At 38.4% G+C, this 23,981-nt stretch overlaps 3 protein-coding genes across 4 annotated transcripts; 1 reads left to right on the top strand and 2 right to left on the bottom strand.

The window, feature by feature from the left end:
• The first annotated feature begins 4,405 nt into the window (after nucleotides 1–4,405).
• LOC149026896 (putative xyloglucan endotransglucosylase/hydrolase protein 23) lies at nucleotides 4,406–6,217 on the top strand. The gene is made up of 3 exons (XM_089157034.1): nucleotides 4,406–5,249; nucleotides 5,370–5,563; nucleotides 5,678–6,217. The coding sequence occupies exons 1-3, from the start codon at nucleotides 4,959–4,961 to the stop codon at nucleotides 6,087–6,089; spliced, it is 897 nt and encodes a 298-aa protein (XP_089013160.1). The 5' UTR covers nucleotides 4,406–4,958; the 3' UTR covers nucleotides 6,090–6,217.
• On the bottom strand, nucleotides 6,211–18,357 carry LOC149026895 (glutamate--tRNA ligase, cytoplasmic-like). 2 transcript variants are annotated; one of them, XM_089157024.1, is made up of 7 exons: nucleotides 18,103–18,357; nucleotides 17,579–17,721; nucleotides 14,933–15,029; nucleotides 14,644–14,797; nucleotides 13,049–14,172; nucleotides 8,162–8,629; nucleotides 6,211–7,912 (listed from the first exon to the last, which is right to left on the bottom strand). In XM_089157024.1, the coding sequence occupies exons 2-7, from the start codon at nucleotides 17,713–17,715 to the stop codon at nucleotides 7,694–7,696; spliced, it is 2,199 nt and encodes a 732-aa protein (XP_089013150.1). In that variant the 5' UTR covers nucleotides 17,716–17,721; nucleotides 18,103–18,357; the 3' UTR covers nucleotides 6,211–7,693. The 2 variants fall into 2 exon arrangements, with proteins under 2 accessions (XP_089013150.1, XP_089013142.1); XM_089157016.1 differs by having other exon boundaries at nucleotides 18,133–18,357.
• Nucleotides 18,358–20,856: 2,499 nt separating this feature from the next.
• Nucleotides 20,857–23,359, bottom strand: ORC3 (origin recognition complex subunit 3). The gene has a single exon (XM_089146079.1). It carries the CDS (start codon nucleotides 23,319–23,321, stop codon nucleotides 21,081–21,083), a length of 2,241 nt encoding a protein of 746 aa, XP_089002205.1. The 5' UTR covers nucleotides 23,322–23,359; the 3' UTR covers nucleotides 20,857–21,080.
• Nucleotides 23,360–23,981: the final 622 nt, after the last annotated feature.

The following is a 23,981-nucleotide window of genomic DNA, read 5'->3' as shown; positions in this document are numbered from 1 at the left end:
TGCAACCAGGGTTCAATGTGTCGGCGATATATCGCCGACATAGGGCGATATATCGCCCTGTCGCTGGGGGGCGACACGACTCCCCCCAGCGACACGACATTTACCATATGTCGGCGATATATCGCCGACAAGTCGATATATCGCCGAAAAATCGCGATATATCGCTACATCTTGAATATATAACAGCCTTTCGGCAACAATATGTGAAGCATGAGCCATACTCAACATAATTGTATAATGAATTGTAAACTTTAGTACATCTCTTTACTAATTGTGTTAGTGTATTTGTGTTCTCTTTGCATATTTACATTAGTTTATATGAATTTTCCAAACTTCCAGTTTTGCCCGCATATAGCCGGACATGTGCCAATTATAAACTTTAGGTTAGGTGATGTTTTAGGTCAAAATAGCACTCCCAATGTGTTTATTGGCCTCAAATTAGGTTACACGTCAAATTTTAGGTCAAAATGACCTGAAATACCCTTCGAAACAGGGGTTCGATTTTTCATCGAACCCCTACCAAAAGTCAGTCGACTTTCGGCGATATGTCGCCCATGTCGCCGTGTGGCTGGGGGGCGACATGGGTCGACATTTCGAACATTGGTTGCAACCTAGGGATGGAGGCCAAAACCGTTATTGTAGCAGAGGGAAGCGTTGGCTTTTCAGGGATTTACATTTGTTGCGGAGGCTGCAGTCGGCAGCTAGCGGTTAGGATTTCACTGTGTATCAAAATAAATCTGATGGTTTTGATTGAAAATGTAGAAGGCTTACATGTAAATGTAAAAAAAAAAAATTCACATTCAATAGTGTTTTTTTTTTTTCTTAATTTACAAAATAAAGTCATACCCGTACTTGACTCAATCCCCAATTTTCCAAACCCTAGGTGATTCACACTATTCCACAATTGCAAGAGGGAGAGTGAGAGACCGGTGACTAATAGGGGGAAGATAATTTATTTTTGATCCTTTTACATTTCTTGCTTGTAACTCCATTGACGCCTCATCTGGGAAAACATGTTATAACCTCTCTATTATTCATGTGGTTGTATGTTAGATGACCTTAAAGCAAGGTAGAATTAGTCTCTCACTTGGATTTAAGCTTTTGTTGGTATCACGTTGATCAGAGGGGTTTAAAATCCAACACAATTTTTTTGGAGAAGAATGCATGCGAGGCATTCAAATGAAATTTACTGAAGTGGATTTTATATAAAGAATAAGTTTGAATGCCTTGTATGCAAAAAAGGAAACACTGTAGAAACTACTCTACACTAATCATATGCTTGTATAATAATTGACTCTGGTGATTATTGGCTTCCATTATCCATGAATTGGATGGCTAAATAGTTATGATTGATACATTTTTTTTGGCCAAATTTAACTTCTTCTTTTTTTTTACATTTTTTTATGAGGTTCATCCGGGCCATCTTGCGCGCACCACGATTAAATAGTTATAAGGGATAATTATTATTGCCCCCCTGTACTTTGATTTTATTACTAATGTATCCCCTGTATTTTACAAAATTACTAATCCAACCTTTAACTTTGTCTATAATTACTAATGCCCCCTTACTGTTAAGTTCCGTTAGTTTACTAATGATGTGGCATTTCCATATTTTTTAAAAATCCCAAAATACCCTTTTACTTATCTCTTTACTTATTTACCCTTTTGTCAAGTTATAGTAATACCCTTAATTAATTGTAGAGAAAAAATAATCATAATCTGTTTTACTCTAAAAAAAAAATCATCAAAATAAAGAAATAATAATTGAATAAAATTAAAATAGAAACCGAAGAGGAGGGAAGATAGAATTCAACTCAAATTTGGAAACTGAATATCACCTACTTCATTAATTCCTTCTCTGGCAAGATTTTGTGGTTTCGTCAATGGTGGGTTAGTAAAGCGGTTAAAAGTCTAAACACTCCCATGGGGAGGTATTACGTTTCATTTCCAATATTAAAAAAGCACCAGTTCCCCCCCTCCCCCGCGCAAAAAAAAAAAAAATTGTGGTTTCCTTCCCTACGTATGCTAGAGGAGAAGGTTGGAAACCAAATCGAATTTGAATTTTGTCAATTTCTTTAATTCAAAATAAATAAGTTTAGTGAAGGTGGAAAACCAATATTTTTTTAATTCAAAATAAATGAAGTTAGGGTAAAATTGCCATTTAATCGAGTTTTTATAAATGGGGTAGTATCGTCTTTTGATTTCTTAATTTTAATGAAGGACAAAGTGGACATTACATATTCAAACTTGACGGCTACTTAACACCGTTATAAGGAAGGGGGGCAACAATAATTTTGTAAAGAACAGGGTTTTATTAGTAATAAAATCAAAGTACAGGGGGGCAACAGTAATTATCCCTAGTTATAATCAATACCGTGAATGAAATCTTAGCTCCAATTCAAGAAGGAGCAATAGCTATTTGGTGTGTTTTGTAATTAAAAGAAGGATGATAGGATCGGGCTTTATATGTGATTTGTTCGACCACATCGACATAAAAAGGAAATTTATACTTTTTTTTTGTTCAAATGGGCTTTATTATGCCGGGATGGGATATTAATATGCCTGAGCGAGAGTTGAACCACGATCTCTTCACTAAGAGGTGTTGATTTCAACCACTTGAACAACTTTGGTTTGGCTGGAAGTATGGTTTTTGATTATGCAAAACAAATTATTCCAATAGCGATTGGTTCATTAGGTTTGAGTTCTGTTAGTTTCATACTTTCTATGCGAGCTAGGTTATTGGTTTTAACATAACAATTGACATGTTGTTCAAATGCTGAGGAAGTCATATCATTTAAACGATAACACATCATGAAATATGAGCGTTGGGAACAAACCTCTATTTGATCTCTCTAGCCTTCATAAATCTACAGATCGATATTTTAAGATTGAATGAGTTTCAAAGTATCATGAGACTGAAAAATTGAGAACTTTATGTTACACTACGAGATTCAATTTTGATGCGCAATATGGTTGAGCAGTTTGAGATATTGGAGAAAATTGAAATCTTATGATGCATTTCTTTATGAAATTTCAAAAATAAGGGATTTTGTTTACCTATTATTTTGAAGGTGGAGTTAGTGAATAATTTGAGAAAATTGATTTCAGTAAGATTAAAGGATTGAATAATTTGAGAAAATTGAGAATATCAATAATTGCTTAAAAATTCATAGTTTTCAAGGATTTCAATAAGAAAGAATCTGAGATTGTTGCAGCGATAATAGGCATATTAAGCAAAAAAGACAGTAAAAGTTTGGTAATTAGAAATTAAGATTGAAGTTGACGTGATCAAAGTTGTATTCCATTTCCATTTTTTTCATTTCCAGTTCATAAGTCCATTCTTGCATTATAACTCAAATTTTACCATTTTCAATTATTGATTAATTTTTTAAGATTCTAAGATCTTAAAATTTACGGTTGTGTTTATAGAAAAAAAAACAGTAATTTTAGTTTCCTATAGTTTCCAAGATCCAACAACTGCTTCTTCTTTTTTTTTGAAAAGTTCTAATATTTTGTCATAAAGCGTATTAATTTTCTATTTTTCATTTTAACAGTGGTTGAAAGTATGTTAAAATGTTAAGTGATGACCTATCTCATCACTAAACCCCAAATTCCAAAGTACTTGGCTTATTTCCTTGAAATGAATCTCTCAATGAGTTATAGGAATCTCCCCATTCGCTTTGTCATAGGATTCAACATGTAATATTTTAAACCATCAACAATATTTAAATTTACCGTAGTCCTTAGATTAGAATATTACACAAAATTGAATCCTACAACTCATTGGAGCATACCCTTCGTGGAGAGAAACAAAATACTTCGGTATTTGGGGTTTAATGATCAGATGTGGTCATTACTAAAACGTGAGGGCCCACAACCGATGGCAGCACTGTACTGCCACCTGTCGAGATCTCGACCATCCGTCTCGAGCAAGACAGGCGGTCTCAATAGAAATCTTACTTAGAATTTCGATCTCGACCATTGGCATGCTGCACATTTAATGGGCAGCTTTCGAGTCTTGACCCAATTTCCTCGCCTACATAGAATCAGCATGCTCAGCCATTCCTGGAAGCAATCTCCTACGTTTTCAATTAGTATTAACCAACTGAACCGTGAAGAACTAGGTCTCCCAAAGTCCTACCTTATCTGATCACTCTGTAAACGTTTTATCTTCTGTAACACGTTACTCAGTTTCTTTTAAGTAAGAAGTCTGCAGTAAACTTCTTTAGTCTTTACACAAGTTGATAGGTGAATAGAAAACATTCAATCAATCGAAAACTCTTTTTGAGTATTTTAATTAGCTAGATGTTAAATCAGATTTGAACAGAGCCCACACGGAACACGGTTTGATTATAGATAAGAAAATAAAAAGTTTGCCGGTAGAACGACAAACCAATCTTCAAATTAAAAGTTTGAAAAGGAAAGCAAAGGTGCCAGCCAACCTGGATTGCTCCACTCGATTTAGGTCTTCTGTGCATTTTCCCATGAAGAAAGTAAGAATCATGGGGGTCCTTTGCGTCTAATAAGCGATGGCGGTAGGCGCAACAGAGTGGGAAGCAGCTCCCTGGTTTCGTCACCAACTCCACAACGAACCCATTTGAGGACCCAGTTCACCTCGCTATCAATCATAGCGTTTGGTTTTTGATTTGAAAGAGTTTATAGGTTTGTATGAGAACTGCGAAGCTTCCTTACGTTTCCAGGCTGTTATTTGCTCAGCTTCCAACTGGGAGAAACTCAAATCTTCAGTAGATGCTCTTCATTACCAAACCCATGAATTTTCCACTGTTCTTCTTGGTTTCATCATTTTATTTCTCTCGCATAGTACTTCCTTATTGTGTATATATATGTATAGATTTGCGCTGCAACATTCCACAACTCACACGACAACCCAGTCTCACTGCAGTCATCAAGACAACTTTTCTCTTAATTAGTTCATCGTACCTGTATCTCTTAGGATCATGGCTTCTTCTTCTTCATCTTCTTTCTTCGCTATTTCACTAGTTTTGGTGTCTGTGCTACTGGGCACCTCTTTAATGGCTGTTTCTGCCAGTAATTTCAACCAAGATTTCACCATCACTTGGGGAGATGGTCGGGCCAAGATGCTCAACAATGGGGACCTTCTCACTCTGTCCCTTGACGAAGCTTCAGGCTCCGGTTTCCAATCCAGTAACGAATATCTGTTTGGGAAGATTGATATGCAGCTCAAGCTCGTTCCTGGCAACTCTGCTGGCACTGTCACCGCCTATTATGTAAGCTTCCATCTATTTCCACCTCCTCTTAATAGTTTTGCTATTCTCACACAAAATTAAAATTTCCAGCTTAATAGATTATTTTATCTGATTCAAAAGTGAAATTCAATTCTGTTGCAGTTATCTTCAAAGGGGTCATCATGGGATGAGATAGACTATGAGTTCTTAGGAAACCTGAGTGGAGACCCTTATATTCTTCACACAAACGTGTTCACTCAAGGCAAAGGCAACAGAGAGCAGCAGTTCTATCTCTGGTTTGACCCAACTGCTAATTTCCACACCTACTCTATCCTCTGGAATCCTCAAACAATCATGTAAGTAAGCTTTACTGGTTTTAATCATCCATTTCATTCGCCAAAATTAAGTTGTATTTTGTAAATTTGCCATTCCTAGTATTGCCCTGATCAGAGTGTTATCTCAAATTTCAGATTCTCTGTGGACGGCACTCCCATAAGAGAGTTCAAGAACTTGGAGTCGAAGGGTGTTCCTTTCCCAAAGAACCAACCCATGAGAATCTATTCCAGTCTCTGGAATGCCGATGACTGGGCTACCAGAGGTGGCCTCATTAAGACTGACTGGACCCAAGCACCCTTCACCGCTTCCTACCGCAACTTCAATGCAAATGCCTGTGTTTGGTCTTCTGGGTCGTCTTCTTGCAACTCCAACTCTGCCTCATCTGCATCTGGCAACAACACTTGGTTCTCTCAATCGCTGGATTCTACTAAGCAACAGCGATTGAAATGGGTCCAGAATAATTATATGATCTACAACTACTGCACAGACACGAAACGCTTTCCTCAGGGCTTTCCCACTGAATGTACTGCCACCCCTGAATCTTAGGGGACTCCGGTCACTTGCTTGCCTCTGTAATTCATTCATTTTTGCTCCCATTTTCTTTCTGTGAAACGTATGCACTCAATTCTTTAACTCTCCGTGAGTTCTCATTTGAACAACAGGAAATACTTATTCTCATCATGACCTAATACAATATTCATTCATTTTTTCTCCCATTTTCTTTCTGTGAAACTTAAGCAGTCAATTCTTTAACTTTGTGGGTAAATTACTGTTATAACCATGAAGAACAACTGGAAATAGATATTCTCATCATTCCCTAATACGATTTACAGAAAATGTAATCAATTGCTTTTCTCATCCAAAAAGAACCAACTTGTACAAGAGGGATGCCGCCATATCCATTCACCCAAGAATCAAAACCGCAAGAACAGAGAGCACCCAAGTGAGAACAGATCATATCAAGTTACAATTGAAGAAAACCATCATCTTCAAAAAGATTATTCTCATCTTTATCATAAATTATATTCATGAAGAACTGGAAATCGAGTACCTACTCTTTAAATAGTTACCAACATCACATGAGGGCTACGAATACGATTATGTCACGTGACATGGGTCAGTCCGTCAGTGGGTACTCATCATTCCTAAGAATTGATTGTTGGAAAGCTGGAGGTTTTAGGAGTGAGGAGTAACTAAAAATAAGATTATCAGCATGACAGCACCCCAAATAGGAATCAGGTTTCAAAAACAGAATTGACGCTCTTTAGTGGAAGAGGATGAATTCCAAGCAAACTCAAAATGATATCTTCTTGAAACAAGTTACAGACCTCTTAAAATGGTTGAGCTTGTCACGGCACAAGAACATCTTTTTGGGTGAGGGCAAATTTTGGAATCAGTAAACTGAGGAAAACCCACACGGCTAGGCGTGGGACTTAAAAGGCACTGGATGTTGCATGATTTAGATTGGCTAGCGTTAGAAAATAGAAAGAAGGCAAAAAGAGGATGCTGCGGTGAGACGGTTGGGATCTGCTTTTGAACACGCAAGTGTTAACCGAAAGACTGAATATGGAGAGAAAGTTATGGGTGCTGCTACCATCATCTGTTTTGTAGCAAAACAGCATCATGACGCCTCAGAGTATCACCCAGACCATGTCACAACTCGCCAAAGAAAAAGCCCAGATGCTAGAGAAAAGTGTAATGCTAACAGAAAACAGGATTCACTGAGTTGAGAGCAACAAAAAGAAACCACTAGAAAAAAAAGTCATAAAATTCCATGGTAATCCACAAAATTGAAGACATGAAAATGGCCAGTGCATAAAAAAAGGTCATTTACAACCAAAATAGGAGTCGTCAACTAGCTAAAGTGGCTTCGATAGGATAACTTGTGCCGACAATAAATCAACGCTCCCTCCCTTACCAACCAATGAAGCAAGAGGTCCCTTCAGTATTAAAAAATCCATGAGCTAAATGCTTTTAGAAATGAAGGTGGATTGAGGGAGTTATAAATATGTCTGAAACCAGCAACTAATGGAGTGATAAATACGTACCTATACTGTTCTCTACTAGCACTAAAATATGGGGGACATGTTATGACAAAGGGAAACTCTAAAAACATAAATTATCTGTCAGGCAACTAGCTCATAAGGGTCTCATCTCAGTGATGTTTGTTGCCTGCCATCTGGGATTGCAAACAGGACTATTGGCTTTGAAGGTTTAATAAATGGAACATCACACCTGAAATAGCCCTTCCGCTCGAGCTGTATTATCTCCCCACGCTTCAGATTGCGCATGTAGGAATCCCCCAGTGCAGAAGTTTCCTTTTTTGTACAAGGGTTAAGAACATCAATAAAATCCTCCCCTTCTTCCAGCTGCAGTATATTCATAAATAAACAAATAAATAAATAAAATAAACCAGATATCAACACAATTATACTATAACTAGTGCAAACCAGGGATACAATAATGGAATTATGAGACCAGGGGACAATACTAACATTGACAAGAAAATTAGCCCTTTTCAATTCTTATCCCAGGGGAAGGGGAGTTGCGTGAAATAAAAAAAAAAAAAAACTAATAATAATTAGCAACCCCCAAAAGCGGCTGCAGCAAGGATTTACCTTCTTCTTGGTGATCAAATAGTCAAACTCAAACAAGGATAGATTAACAAGCTCATCCATTACAGGTAGCCAAGTAAGTTTCCATTTTGTGGTCTTAACAGAACCTTGAAGGTGCAATGCTCCAACCAATCCAGTGACATTTCCATCTTGGTCCTTCATAATTTCTTTAATTATTGCATTCCCCCAATCCATTAAAGTTATCTCTTCGTCCTGTTTGAGACAGAGTGCATCAGTCTGATCTATCCATACACTCTTTGTGTACGTGGTAGCTTTGCTTCCAGCCCCTTCATATTTCTTATGCCTAGGTATTATACGGACAAATGGCTTCTCAGGTCCATCCACAAGGGTCAACATCACACGCCGTTCTTCAACTACTGCAGTGTGCCTAGGACATACTGGGTCAATTATCTTCTTATTAATTGTCCACAGTTTATCCCACTCCATGAGATTGAGATTTTTTGAGGCACCCTGAAGCAAAGAGAGAGAGAGAGAGAGAGAGAGAGAGAAGAGAGATTAGCTATTCACGAATTTAACAGAATTCGGGTGCAACGAAAATCAATAAGAATGAAAAGAACAGGAAAAAGAAATCATAGCTATGAACTAGAATGCATACGAAGATCTAAGACTGCAAATCATTGGGAACTAAATATTAAAGTTGAACAAAAACCATAGCCATACAGTAGATAGTCAGGAGGACCTCAGATACGTTAAACTAGGACCCAAAAAAATACCCATAACCACCAATCATTAGCCATAGATATTCATGAAGTATGAACACTGAGAGAATGACATTATTGAAATTGAAGAACTCTCATCTGTTTGTGCATGTGTATCTGAAAATATGCATATACAAATATGCAGATAGACTGATGGCAAAGATGATGCAGTTCAGCTGCCTAAAAGTAGGCTCAAGTGTAGGGATTCCTCCCTAAACCAGCACCATCAGGTGTCTGAATCCTCCCTACCCCTGCACCAAATGTAGTTCTAAATTTTCATTAGCCTATCAGTTCTATTTATTCATTGTTTGATGTTATAATTTCAACAGGAATTTTGAAGTTACTGATAATGTGAACAATGATCCTAGGTTAAATACAAGTCCTAATTCTATTTCCAGCCTTCGTTTGCATCTAAGTTTTATGCCTGACATTGTGGCTATAAATAAATATGTTTTGCTCAGCTGAGCCCACAATATGTTGAATAAACATTTTGTTTTCGGCAATGCTGCCTTTCAATTTCTTCTAAATTTCTTATTCCCAATCCTCCTCCAGGGAGTATTTTATCCTCCCCAAAGCTGCAACGTTTGATCTCCATTGAAGAGACTGAAAATTGCAGGACAACCTGCAAGTCCAGGGGCACCTTCAAGTCTATAACCTACTGTTCATCAACAATCAGTGAATGAATCATTCCCAACCCTTGATCTTCTTCTTCCAACCCTCGGCAACCCCAAAATCTAACTTACCTTTCTGTTTTGGAAAATTATAAGCACCACCCTCTAAGGTTCACCCTAATATTAAGGCCATAGCAGTAAGTCGAAATATCAACCGACACCCATTTTTAAACATTGATAACCTCATATATACCAAATTATCCTTTACAATAAAACATAGAACACAATTGATGTAGGAGAAACAAAGTGGGCTACTAGACTCTTAGAATTAAACACATATTCTTGACAGATAGTAAAGAAATGAATTTGCAGCACTTGAAATCTGATTAATCATGCATGTAAGACAGCGAAAGTAGAGAAATAAACACAAGTCTTACTGGTAAACACAATTAAACAAGGGGATGGGGATCTTGGCACCATAACACTAAATTGAATGCAAGTGTATTAAGAAACTTAAAGAAAGTAGAGCTATCCTAATCAATATCAGATTTCTAACAACGAATTCAACAATTAACAATGTAAAGGGAGTCTTGGGAAGTTTTTGTTTTAAACAAAACTACTACCAAAGACTAAATGAGAAATATTTAGGGAGAGATAATGTTACCTGCTGATCTTGGTTGCAAAACAGGGGTTAGAAAGCCTTTAGAAACAAAAATAAGAGAAAGAAAAAAATATTTTGAAGTGGTGGTGAATCTGAGGAAAGAGAGTAGGTGATAGGAGAGAGGGAGAGAAAGAAGAGAAGGGAAGGGAGACTAACAACAGAAAACTAAACTGCCGTATAAGGGAAAGAGGGAAGAAAAAAAACAAAGAAAAAAAACAAAGATTTTTTTCTGCAAGAGAATTAGAACCGTGGGGTTTGGGGAAGAAAAAGAAGATTTCCAAGAAAGAAACTAGATCTTTTTTGAGAAAAAAAAAAGAGTAGATCTTTATAAAGGAGAGCAAGGGAAATTTTTCTAGTGGGAAATAAGTGTGAAAGGAGGAGAGAGAGCTTACTTGGAGAGAGGGGGAAGAACTAGTACTGCTAGGAGAGAGAGAGAGAGAGAGAGAGCAGAGTGAGCTTCTTTTCTAATTCTTTTTTTCATTCATTGATTGCCAAAAACGAATTCCATACAAGGTTTAAATAAAAAAGTTGTTCCCTCACAACCCTACATGTTTAATTCCCAAAATAACTCAAACTTAAGTAGTATATATAACCCAAACTCAAAATAATTCAAAATTGGGCCAAAATAAACTCTAGGCCCAGCCCATAAAGACTCAAACATTAAATTAAAATATTTCAATAGTAAGCTACTACCCAACCCACTAAGACTAAGGAAAATAACATGATAAACTACTTATGAGCAGTGTTTCTCATCGAACCATCCGATACCCTCCGAACTCATCATCCATCCACATAGATGCTGTTGTGGGATGATCTCTACGTCGGCGTTGCCGGTAAACTCGGAACTGCTCACTGATGTCCTCATCAACAACCCATCCCTTTTACTCTATACAGGGGACATGTGGAAACCCACCTATCATTCTTCTTCCTTCTTCACAGCCTTGACACCCCCACCGTAAGACTAGCCACCAGACTCTCCTTCATTCACCACACCACCACCCAACTTTCACACTTCTTTGGTTCCTCTCTCTTCTTTGATTGTATCTAACTTCCAAGTTCTAACAAAACAAGACCCCTAAATTGTGAGGACAACGCCGCCATAGGGGATGCAATCATCAAGAAGATGGAGGAAATCGGAAGGAGAAGAAACAAAGACAAAAGAAGCCTTGACATCAAAGAATAAGAAGCCAAAGAAGACACTGAAACCAAAGCCTCTACCAAAAAGGCAAGGTAGGTGAAGCAATTGAGCCAGCTTAGAACCCCCTGAAGGCACGAGGAAGAGAGAGTTCTAACCTCATGGAAAGCACCAAAGTCCATCAAGATTCAAAGGCTGTCCCAAGAAAGCTTGAAATAATACCAGAACACTGATTTTATCTCTGTTTTGCTCCAAGTGTGAAATTACTCTTCCAGTATACGGTTTCTTAGGTTTTAAAATGTTTCCTGTTATAATGATCAGCATCTGTACTGTAGCTGGCAATGCGTATTTCTGAGATAATATTAGGAAGCCAAGCACTAGGTCAGCTCTGAAACTTGATTATGTGTTCTTAAAACAGGTAAGATTTCAGCAAAAAAAGACCTAAGTTATCCTAAGTGAGAATGGGAAACACCAACTCAAAACCCTAGGGACAGAGGAAGACAACTGAGGGAGATAGTCCCCAAACTCAAGGCTGTTACAACTGCTGGAAAACAGATTATGGTGAAGAAGATTTAAGGAGCTCAGGTAGAAGGGATGATGGGAAGGAGAAGAAAGAGTTACATAGAGGAAAATGGAAGAACACTGACGTCCTTTCTCAATTGTCGCTGCTTCTTTGTTTGCATGAATATAGGGTCTTACCAGAAAGGAACATAAGTTCACCATAGTGCAAACAGTTCTGCTGTTCCCTTCCATTGAGGTACTTGGTCAAGGAAGAAGATATATAGGTACTTCACACCATTATATAGGCATTTTCTCTATTATTAAAAGGGGGGGGGGGGACTGGTGACATCGCTAATGGTAGGAGTGAGTGTAATTATTTTTCCCAATAAGGGAGGTCTCAGTTGCAGGTAACATTAATAGTTAACAGCCCCTTTGTCTTGTTCAATTTTCCAAGACCTAACTCACCCCCAGCCACTCCCAACCATAAGAAGCAACCCAAACTCTGATCACATTATCACAACATCCCCTGCCTATAAGGTAAACTAGATCCTAATTGCAGCCCCCATCTCTCACTCAAGCCCTAGAAATCTCCATTTCTGGTTGTTCCTGTAAAACCTTAAAACTCACCCAATCCAAACCAACGATTGATTTACCCCCATATTTGGATAGAATCTTCTCAACACCCATTGGGAGACTCAATTTTAATTGCAACCTCATCTGACCACTAGAGACCCTAGATTCTCCCATTCTTCACCATCCAAAAACCCAAAACCCCAAATTGTTATTTTTTAAATTTATCAATATTACACCATCCACAAAACCCAAAATCTTCAATTATAGACGTCCCTACACTCACTTTGACATAATCCTACCATCTAATCCAAGTTCGGACTTATAAAACTTAAGTTGACCAATACTGAGTTGTTTGTCTATTGAAGAACCTAGTTACTCCTAGTTGATCTCCCATCAGTCTAGGACTACAACAGAATGTTGCATGGGGAATGGCAAGGGGGAGGCAGTCTGGCAGATTAAGTTGAGTACCCAGAAAAACCTTCATAGGCACCTAGAAAGAGGCACGCAACAAGGCCATGAGGTCAATGAGTATGAATCTGACATCCATGGCGAATATTCTAACAATGTAAAATGCTTATAATGTTCATAATTCACGCAAAAAAGAATGTAGAATGTCTACAACACCAAGTAGATGCAAAAAGTTTTAAAATAAACAAAAACACAAATAAGACCACCAATATGATAACTCACCTGTTCAAGAATGAATTGTATCAAGGCTTCAATTTTCAAACCTCTACGTACTATTCCTTGAACAGTTGGGAAACGGGGATCATCCCATCCATCAACTTTTCCATTCTGAACAAACCAAAGAAGCTTCCTCTTACTAAGAAGTGTGTATACCATATTCAACCGACTAAATTCATAAATGTGGACCTTGCGCAATCCCATATCCTCAAGAATCCTGTAATACTGTGCATTCCGATCATGATATTCACTAGATCGAAGGGCATGTGTTATACCTTCAATAGCATCAACAAAAGGACATGCAAAATCATATGTAGGGTATATTTTATACTTGGACCCAATACGATGGTGAGGAACTGGGTTAGCTCGGTAGTATACTGGATCTCGAAGAGACTTATTTGGGTCTTGCATGTCCAGCTTTCCACGAAGGCAGCACTGTAGTCCCCTATCAGATCCTGCAATCATCTCTTTCCACAATTCCAAATTCTTCTCAGGGCTATTATTCCTAGAGTTTGATTCAATACCGTCCATTCTTTCTTTTTGCATCTGTTCCCTTGGTGTATCATCAACATAAGCCTTCCCTTGACGTATCAATCTTTCAGCCATTTCCATCAACTGTGGGAAGTAATCTGAAGTGTAGGTAACCTTCTCGTACTTGATGCCTAGAGTCTCAATGTCTATCAGCAGATTGTCTACGAATTCATTGCTTTCTTTTGAGGGATTGGTGTCATCAAAACGAATGATCACACGGCCCTGGTATCTTTGTGCAAAATACTGATTCAAAAGTGCAGCTTTTGAGTGCCCTATGTGAAGATACCCACTGGGTTCTGGTGCAAATCGCAAGCAGACCTCTCCAATTTTAGCATCTGGAAGATCAATTTCAGAGGTGGAACGAGTGCCAACCTTTCCCTTCTCATTGCTTTCTCCATCCACTCTTAAAGATTGATCAAAACGCTGCACACTTTCCTTTGGTTTGATAATGGATGCCTTTCCAAGACCTTTTTTCCCAACGTATACTGCAGTAATTTCATTTAACAGCACATTGTGTTCTGCTGATATTGAGTTGAACCAACGAACTAGATTTTGGTATTTCTTTGACTTTCTCAAGCTTTCCCATCTTTGCCCACTACCTGTAAACAACAGAGTAGCATTTATAAAGGTAACCAACAAATAAATATAAAAAAAGGGGGTGCAACAATGGGCAAAGCTGCTGCCATTCACCAGACTTTGAGGCCAAATAATATTCTGGAAGTAGAAACAGCTGGAATAAGTATTTGGCAATGAAATTTAATAGAGAGATGCTGAAAATGTCAGACAATAATTATCGATAAACTAACTAACTAAACTCAGCATAACACAGCTTGCCATAGGTTATGATTTGGGTCATCAATTGAGTGAGAATACAATGTGGAAAAACTTTCGGAATTGGTCATCCACACATGCCTCTTACACTTTTATAGTTGAATCGAAAGGTAAGCTAAACATGTTCCACATGTAAACAGAAAAACAGAATGGATACTGAACAGGAAATAACGTAAATGTATACGGTTCGCACGTAATGAGAAGAAAGTTTTGCCCATGGATGCAACACAGGAGATTACCTGCAAGACCAGCCCAGATAGCTATATCTGCTACAGACAGACTACTACCGACCAAGAAAGTCCTCAACAATAGATACTCATCAACATAGGTGCAGCCACTCTCAAATTCAGAACCATGCGAAAAGATAGAGGCATACTCTAGCCATTCATCGATCTGAAGAAGGGCAACAGCAAATTTATTATCGATTTATCACAAAACGCAGAAAGGAAAACCAGGGCAACTGCATTAGTATACTCAAGTTAGTCATGTAAAGTATTATAGAGATGTTGCATATTCACCAAGCAACACCTGGCCTGCTTCTAATGCATCCTGCCCGTAGAAATTAGGGATCGTTGCCGCTCGACCAAGATAGCGTAGAAGTACACTGGTGCCATGCAATTTCAAGCTGCAAAATAGGGGAAATATATGTGATAACCAAAAGCTAAAAGAAATCTTACATGCAACATCAAATCCATCAAGAAAAGTCTATTATATCCACAAAAGCAGTCAGGTCATTGGCACTGAACCATTTGAGGACATAAAGGGCACAAAAACAGAAGCAGTGAGTCCAGGAGAGAAGAGGAGGAGCCTCAATCTCCAAAATCTGTCTACTAACTTTATTAAGTATGGCTTGCTAGGAAGTTGCAAAACCTACAAAAAACACCCTAGTCAGCAACTTGGAAGTGGCACCAAGCTTATTTTATGAACATTTTTTTAGTTTTCTTTTATTTTTAAAAGTTCTACTACACTTTTCAAATGTCAAGTTGAGACTTCGTCTCATACAGAGTAACACCTTTTCACACAGTTTGACCCTGACATTACATAACTGAATTTATATCATTTGTTAATACTGATCATTCAAATTTATCTTAAAATAAAAATAATTCTAATATTCAAATTGAAGCTTAGTAATATTTATTTAATATTTCAAGCAAATGTTTTTTTAATTATTTATGGGAAATTTTTAGAGTGTTGTTACAAAAGTCTACAATTTAAAGACAAAACGCACGGGGGATAGTGGTCTGATACCAAAAAGGTATGCTGACTCAACATTTTCCCTGCTACAGCTGACATCAATCCAATACCATATCGTTTTCCATGTCATTGATACCAGTTCCAGTACCATGAAATGAAGTCCTTGTTCCACTAAGGAAAAGAAACATGCTGTGGTTTGACTGGTTTCATTCCAAGTGTGATGAGCTAGTGTTGTGACACAGAATAAAGCGTGGAGGATGGGAATGTGGTGTACTCAGAGTTCCCTTTCAGAGGGAGGAAGCAACCAATCTCAGCTTACTCAGGTTGTGTTTGGTATCCATCCGCACCCTGAGATCACAGAATGCACTCTTGATTAGGAATCAGAACACTGTTTGGATACTGTTGGCTAAAATGCATTCTTGAATTCAGAATACACTTCAGCATTGCATCAACCAACTCATGGGGGGCATTGTAGGCCCACAGAAAGTGCAACTCTGGAAATTGTATAAGAGAAACTGCTTCAAATACTTATATTGAATTCACTATGATCATTGGGGTAGCCAAAGCATAGAAAAATATGGAATGCTCATGCTTCTCAGCGAACAAGGTCTGGAAAATGCACAGTATCTGCCACGCCATCTCAGTGAACAAGATTCTTTATGTGAAGATTCAATCTGGTAGCCACTAAGTTAAACTGAAATCTCTGACTCACAGGCCAGGCAGATCTCCTGGAAATCCTGAATTGCACCGGGTCTTTGCTCTTGGCTACAGTAGGCTGCAAGCTCCACCTCAGAGGCCTCCATCTGGGACCAAATATCTAAAGCCTTTCTTGGCTCCACTGTGGATTACTATATTGGCCGATGATGCATTTACAGGGTCATGGAGCTGAGACACTCCATATTAGAGGCACACTCACTCAAAGGTGAGCCAGTTGCCAAAGCTGTAGTGCTTTGGTTAGGCCAACAGTCATTGAAGCTGAAGATCTCCATTATTTTATAGCGTTCTTCACTCAATTGTAGACTCATAGGACTCCTAGAGGTTAAAGATCTACAGTAAGAAGGTAAGGAAAGTTTCTCCTTTCTCTCTCACCCTTCAAGAGTGAGAATGTGAAGTGGAATGGGTAACAGGTGCCATTCAAGAGTAGGCCTCATTCTTGGTTGTTTCCAGATTTTAAGGAAGAGAACCTATATGAAATGGTACCTTTTGGTAATTTCAGAATGTGTTATGGACTTAAAATGCACTCAGAATGCATTATGAGAATTCATACCAAGCGCAGCCACAATCATTTGCCTTTCATACATAACCAAATTAACAGTAGATACAGTACACAACCCCAGAAATATCACCTATTGAGACACGATATCCTGTGAGTGAAAAAAAAAATACAAGATCTTGACTGAAACAACATCTCGGCCCAACCCAGCTTATAAATGCACATAACTCAACCAAGATCAGTACAACTCACAGACCATGTTGGTTCTAGTGGTGGGTCTAGATGCATGGCAATCCAGGAATCTAAGGCACCCGGATGCCTAGGTGAAGCTTTGACAACTATGTTCTTTGTTAATTTAATATTAATTGGGAGATCCCAAAACTCAACACTTCCAATTCAGATAAATTTGGTCAGACAATAATTTCTTTTTCTTATTAGCACCTGTCGTCTTTATCTCAACTGATTGCGGAACTTGTAGTGATGTTTCTGGCAATAGAAGCAATTTACAGGTGTTGAGTTCCTATTTTTCCAAGTAAGGGATTCTTAGAACCCAAATCAGAACTTTCACCAATACAATAGCTATGTAGTGAAAAAATAACCACTTCTTAGAAAGGGTTGCGCAGGATAACAAGTAAACACAAAATTACTTCTTAATGCAAGAGAACACCCTACCCTTAATTCTTGTCCAATATAATTAATCAGAACATACGAGCATCACAGATTTAGAGGAAGCTTGAACATGCTTATAGCAAGGGTGGTAATCATACCCATTAGTGAACCGAAAAAATGGTGCAGAGCCAGAGGGAAGGCTAGAATCAGGCGTGACGAAAATGCCGCCAATCTTTGCTGCAGCAATGACTGATAGCGGAGGACTGTCAGCAGCAAACGCTAAGCAAATTTCCATCGAATTCTGCAACGAACAAACAAATGACATATTCAGAATTTTCAGTTAATGGCCTTCCAAAAGGTGCAATGAGTTGTGTTAGATCTTCCAACCACCTAAGAGAATATCCAAGCATCAGAACATCAATTCATCCAAAACCAAAAAAGAAAATTAAAAAGGGGATCCAGCACGTAAGGAAAATGGACGCATAACGGCGATTTAGGGGTCATCGTGGTTTTTAACATCTCTACTGAAAACAGAGGATGAGAGAACCATTTAGATTGGATTAATAGCTCCATTATCATTGCTATTACAGTCGCTAACTGCTATTGCTGCTAGGGAAGAGGTTCAAAAGATTCGAAAGCATGCGAATTAGATTCTACCGGAAACAACATTAGGTTTTCAGACCTTGGTAGAGATGGGATCACAGATCTGCACCTTGTACTGCTGAAACTCAAATGAACCCGTCGTCTCCTTGATTATATAGAATCAACTCGAATCATCAAAGCTGCTGCAATCAGTTGTGGCGTCGGCTAATCTTCTTTCCTCAGCGACAACCAGAAACCGACCAAACCGATGAAAGAGGGGAGGCGATGCGCAGGGTTTTATAAAACCTCTTACCGTCGTTTTGTCTTCCGAATGGGATGATACTAATTGGTACCATTTAACACTGTTTCTCTTATGACTCGCCTCGAATCGGATTTTCATTTTATCGTGATTGAATCAGATTCTTGTGAAGCTATTTCTTTTATTTATTAATTAATTATTATTATTATTATTTATTTTTTTTAAATAGAAACTTTATTAAGCTGGGGATAGGGATATTAATATGTCTCAGCAAACTCCAACCCACGACTTCTTCACTAAGATGTGTTGGTTTCAACCACTAGAACAACTCTGCATTGACTTATTATGATTATTATTTTAATAATATTAAAGCTAGTTTGATTTATTGATTATCAAGAAAAATAGTTTTTCATTAGTGGATATTTTTTTTTTGGGTGAAACATTAATGGAGCTTTATAATGTTTTACAAAGTACTCTTGTCAAGATTACCTTGGTTGAATCTCTATTCAGTCAAGAACTCAAATAGTGAAAACAAGTCTTCGCCTTTTTAAAGAAAAGACCAAATAAATTCAATCAGAAGATGGCCCAAGAACGGTATGGTCCAACACGACCTGAAATTAAATCGAGTCAATTATTAAATAGATCATAAGGAGTCTAATCTTTTTTGGATCTGCAGGTCCAACCAATTGACACCCTTAGAAACAAGAGGGGAAAAAAATCAAAATCAATTACCAGTGCCAGTGGAGATCACCTATTTCACAAATTATGCGTAACAAAAACAAAAAGAGAGAGAAAAAAAATCGGGCTGATTTGTTAAAGAATCAGATTCTTTTTAATGATTTTTAATGGAGAAACTGTGATTCAAAAGAGTCACAATAGGAAGAACGTTGTAAACCCAACTCAATGTTAAACTCTATTTGCTTTATTCATTCGAGTCAAAGCATATTTATCTAACAAGAAGCAGTAAGACAAACACCTTGTTCCTTTCTCTCTTGGAGAACAGGAAAATTCCACCATTCATGGCATCTGGTTCCCTTCTGTTTAGTCATTAAAAACCCATCATTCATGGCAGACAGATAAGAAAGTGCAAACAACTAATAAAGATTTTCCTGTAAAGATGCTACCCATATTGACTTGCGATGGATTTGCATTGTCTTTTAAGATTACTGAATCTGTTGGCCAATAACTGCGGTTTGTGAAGAACTCGACTTTATAACATGTTGAATCTGTTGACCAATAGCTGTTGTTTATGAAGAACAGCATCAATTTGGCCCCTATAAGTTCTTTCAATGGATCCTTACAGTAGTGTATTCTGAAGCTTCACAGCGTATCCCTTCACTGAGGCATCAACAGAATTGGAGAGAACCAATGGAGGTTAAGCTTGTAATTGACTTGAAACATCCTTCAAGACAAGATCTTGTAGGCATAAATCAGCAGAAGGTATCTGCTTCACATTCATAAGAATCCATCCACAAACATGATCAGAAACCTTGAAAAGAAAACAGAAGATCTATTGAAGTTTAGTATTTGCAAATTAAAACTGAGTGATCATCAGCTCCGAAGGGACAAAAATCACTTGTACCACTGCTAGTGCTACTTCCAGTACTGTAATATTTTCAACAAGCCCTGACAGTTGCTCTTGAGGACGAGCTCCCAAGAGCATCTTTGAAGAGTCCTAAATTCTTAAACAATTAATAAAGCACCTGATCTAGCAGCAAGCAAGTCAGATTCATCCATGAACTGGTTGTTGAATATATTGAAGGATAGATGTATCATGATAGGTTTTGCTTTGAAGTTTGAGTCCTTTTCAGTTGATGGTGTAATTTTTTTGTTTCTATCACAAAAAAGAAAAGGGTGAGGAAAGCACGGTTTGAGGATTCAGAACCCAGGTAAAAGTTCAAATCAGAATGTTTCTATCATGATTCTAGTCCATTACAGTCTGATGTCCAAGATGTGGGTAAATTGCACCAGGAGCTGTGGAGTGCCTTCTCTTTCCACATCAAGCACAGTAATGTACTACGACTATAAAGCATCAAACATATTGGTGGACTCTGTAAATCTCTGCTCTTCATCTCTCTAATTTTCAAGTTATTTAGTTTCAAATCATAACTCTTCTCCAAATAGATTTAAGGCCTTTGTGATTAGATTTTATTTTTCCTGTATTTGTCTTTTTGTCGTATGAATACTTAATGAACCTCTTTGATTCTGGGTGATGATGTAAAGGAGGTGAAACACACATGTTCCCGCTCGGGTTATCATTTTTAGAATGAAGAATTATCACATGATGAAATTGGCAAATGTAGATCAGTAAATAGTCAAAACAGAGTCTTTGAATGTCTACAGCAGTTGCATCCAGTAGACTTCTCTAATTCACATTCATTATCGTCCATGTCCATGTCCATGTCCATCTTTTAGTAATTCAGTAGCAAATTGAACAATGAGAAAGTTGGGCTTGCTACTCATATCCTATTATCGATACAGGGTCAGTATATTAACGTCCCCAAGACAAAAGAAACAAGTACATCGGTAAATGATATGCATATTCTCACCATGGGTGAATCTCATACAGGGTCAGTATATTAAAGCCCCACACCCCAAGCACCTAAGTTGAATTGCAATCGTGATAGTACCACATTTCTGGGTATTCATCTGAAGCAAGGGAATGGCAGCTTAAGATCATGAAGCTACAGTTAGAAGAAACATAATATAAGCCTAAATTATGAAGAAACAAAATACATGCCTATGTAATGAGGCTCACCATCCACATTAAACAAGAATAACATAAATCTGACAGAGAAGCACATTGGAAAGACTTGTCATTAGAGTCCAAAGGCAACCCTCTGAACAAAATCACGGCGTCTCTTGCTTGACATACGAAACAGTCCAGTGATCTGGAGTTCAGTCAGTGCTGTGCAGAAACGCGCTTGAATTGAGGCTTCACTAGCATCTTGGGAGTCACTTAGATTCTTCCTTTTCTTAGATGATGGCGACTGCTTCACTCTATGTTTTCCTTTGGTACTGGGTTGAAGGACGATGGTTTTAAAAGATTGATACCAGTCATGGAGATTGATAAGATCACCATGCTCTTGAGCCAAAGTATACATTATTGAGGTATCATGCATGGATGGCAAGAGAGCATACTTCATCTTGTTGCAACAATTACATTGCAGGTAGCTGCGGGAATTCAAAAGATCAAGTTGAATCTCTCTCCTAGGATCTCCAATTAGAGCAAATTGCAGTATATCAATGTCCTTAAAGCAAATAATCTCATGAAAAGGGAGACACTCAATTGGTTTTAGATATTCCCTAACCATATAGTGCATCAACCTAACCACTTTGTCATTTACTGTTTTCATCTCCTCTGTATTCAAAGTGCTACGTAGTGGCCTTCTGAGTGTATCTGCTGCATCTCTGCTCAAACTCTTGCCATTATCCTCATGTTTCAACATGGCCTGAAGATCCTCCACTTTGTCACGGAATTCAGCAATATCCTCACCGTGTTTTCTCCAAGTCTTAAGAAGTTGAGACAATATTGACAAAGGAAGATCCCTTAGTTTGCGTATTGCCAGGGAAATGGAGCTTCTTTTCTGTAAGTCAGAAAATTTTCCATTTAGCAGACGACTGTCTGATGAAGGTGGTTTTGCAGAATCATCTTTTATTCCTACCTGATGATCTACAGAATTTATATTGTATATAGCTGGATCAAGTGCCTCACAGATTATGTCTAACAATTGGATGTTCTGCAACTTACCTACTTCATATAAGCACAGGACCACCATAGTCCAGTTATTAACAGATTTCTTCAAAGCAGACAAACCATTCGCCAAATTCTCACCAGTCTCTTCAGCCATTTCATCCTTTTTGCATGATGGAACATCAAACGCACGTCTGAGCATCCCTTTGGGCAACTGTACACATTTCTCACTCCAGAAGCTTTCACTGTCATCTTCAAGCAATCCTCTGGCCAAGAAACTCAAATTATTGCCATAGAAGTGTTTAGCACATGCAATCTTTAAAGCTCTAACAAAAGAAGTTATCGTTCCATCCTGCTTCAAGAAGTAGTTTCTCAAGAAATTTGCAACCCTGTAACCAACAGTAAACCCAAAACATGATTTCAAGAGAACTGCCTTAACAATTGCATCCATTCTCTCAGCTGGGGATCTTAATGTGAACTTACAGGGGCACAACTTTTGCAGTGCACTAGCTGGAAGCAGATTTCTTGGAGCATCAACGGTTGTTGCGACTCCCATTATGAAGATGACTGGAATCTTAATCACCCATTCACTCAATAACACAATGAAATCAGCCAAGACAGACCCATTACATCGCTCCATGTCTTCAATTATCACAACCAAAGGATTACTACTGTTATCCTCTTCACTGTACCATGATGCTAAGATGGCTATATCAGCTGCCTCAGTGGTAACCGTTACCAATTGTCTTAATAGGCTTCTAAGACAGCCACCAAGCCCATTCTTCGATGAGAAGTCGAGTGATGAGAGGTTACAAACATGTGATCCACAAGATTTCAGATATTCACCCAGCTCTTGAAACGTCAGCAAATCATCAACAAACTCTACATTCTTCGTGAACACTAGGCCAGTGAATATCTGTCTGCAAGTAAGATCAGTGAACCGAGGGTACGAGCGCGTTATCTCAGAGGCATCAGGAGTTCCATATGACCTGATAGTTGAAAAGCATTGACGAACCCAGCGGTTTACCTCATCGAATACGTTGACGTTAATCTCCCTCAGAACGTCCTTGATGGTAGTCTCCATTTTTGACCAGACAATGTCAAAAGCTTGCATACGCAACTGCTCATACTGGTGCTCGTCATCATCTTCTTCTTCCTCGACTGCGTCGACCTTCGATTTCTTGGCGGATTTAGGGGATGCTGAAGAGAGATCTATCTTCCTTCTGGTTTTTTTGGGCCCCGAAGCTTTTCTCTCCGATTTCTTCGGTATTGCTTTGTGAAGAACGAAGAATGGTTGCAGAGAGTTTTCATCATCGTGAGGATTTGAGGTTGAAGTCGGAGAATCGGGAGTTACAGATGATGCCATCAACGACGGGTTAGGGTTTCAGCCACTTCAAGTTCACCTGTTTAAGCCCCCAATAGTTTTGGCGCGAAAACTTACCCTTGGATGCGGGTCATCGGGCGTGGATACGGTAGGTCATTTTCGTTTGCGGTAGTGAGGTTTCCAGTCGAATAACCACCAGATTTGCGCCACGTACTAAAGAATAAATCCAACGGTCCGCATTAAGAACGGTGTGTTCTTGTAATTATATATTTTTATTTTACATTTTAGGATGTCAATTTTTCAAACTTACAATTTGAAATCCCTTTTCATCTCGCGCGGCAAACCGATACCTCATACCTCATTACCTCCCCGTTCAGTGCTTCTTCTCCAAGCCAAGCATTCCTCTCAGTTCCTTTCTCCTCTTCTTCTATCTCTCTGGAGATCATGTCTGCGGGGGAAAACGACGATGAAATCGGAACTTCGATTTAGGGTTTCCTTAGCTTCAGCAACCAAGGGTTTCAATTTTCAGGTTTTTTGGGGTTTGCACTTGTACTAATTGGGGGCTGGGGTTTAACTGTTTAAGTTGCAAATCAGCTTGATCTAACCGCAGGGGAAGGTGAAGCTCCTAATTTGAAATGCATGTAAGGCCTAAATACAAGAAGATATCAATTCCAAACATGTTCGTTTATTTCAGAACAAAAT

This window comes from Hakea prostrata, chromosome 1 (genome assembly GCF_041222555.1).
Source record: "Hakea prostrata isolate BN-2017 chromosome 1, UWA_Hpros_2, whole genome shotgun sequence".
In the NCBI taxonomy this organism is placed as follows: Eukaryota; Viridiplantae; Streptophyta; class Magnoliopsida; order Proteales; family Proteaceae; genus Hakea; species Hakea prostrata.
This window is presented reverse-complemented; position numbering and strand designations above follow the sequence as displayed.

Coding starts and splice junctions, on each gene's coding strand:
- LOC149026896 (XM_089157034.1), top strand. CDS start 4,959: ATGGCTTCTTCTTCTTCATCTTCTTTCTTCGCTATTTCACTAGTTTTG. Junction 5,250..5,369: donor GCACTGTCACCGCCTATTAT/GTAAGCTTCCAT, acceptor ATTCTGTTGCAG/TTATCTTCAAAGGGGTCATC. Junction 5,564..5,677: donor TGGAATCCTCAAACAATCAT/GTAAGTAAGCTT, acceptor CTCAAATTTCAG/ATTCTCTGTGGACGGCACTC.
- LOC149026895 (XM_089157024.1), bottom strand. CDS start 17,715: ATGGAAATTTGCTTAGCGTTTGCTGCTGACAGTCCTCCGCTATCAGTC. Junction 14,798..14,932: donor ATGCATTAGAAGCAGGCCAG/GTGTTGCTTGGT, acceptor GCCCTTCTTCAG/ATCGATGAATGGCTAGAGTA. Junction 8,630..13,048: donor TACAATTCATTCTTGAACAG/GTGAGTTATCAT, acceptor TCTTTGCTTCAG/GGTGCCTCAAAAAATCTCAA.
- ORC3 (XM_089146079.1), bottom strand. CDS start 23,321: ATGGCATCATCTGTAACTCCCGATTCTCCGACTTCAACCTCAAATCCT.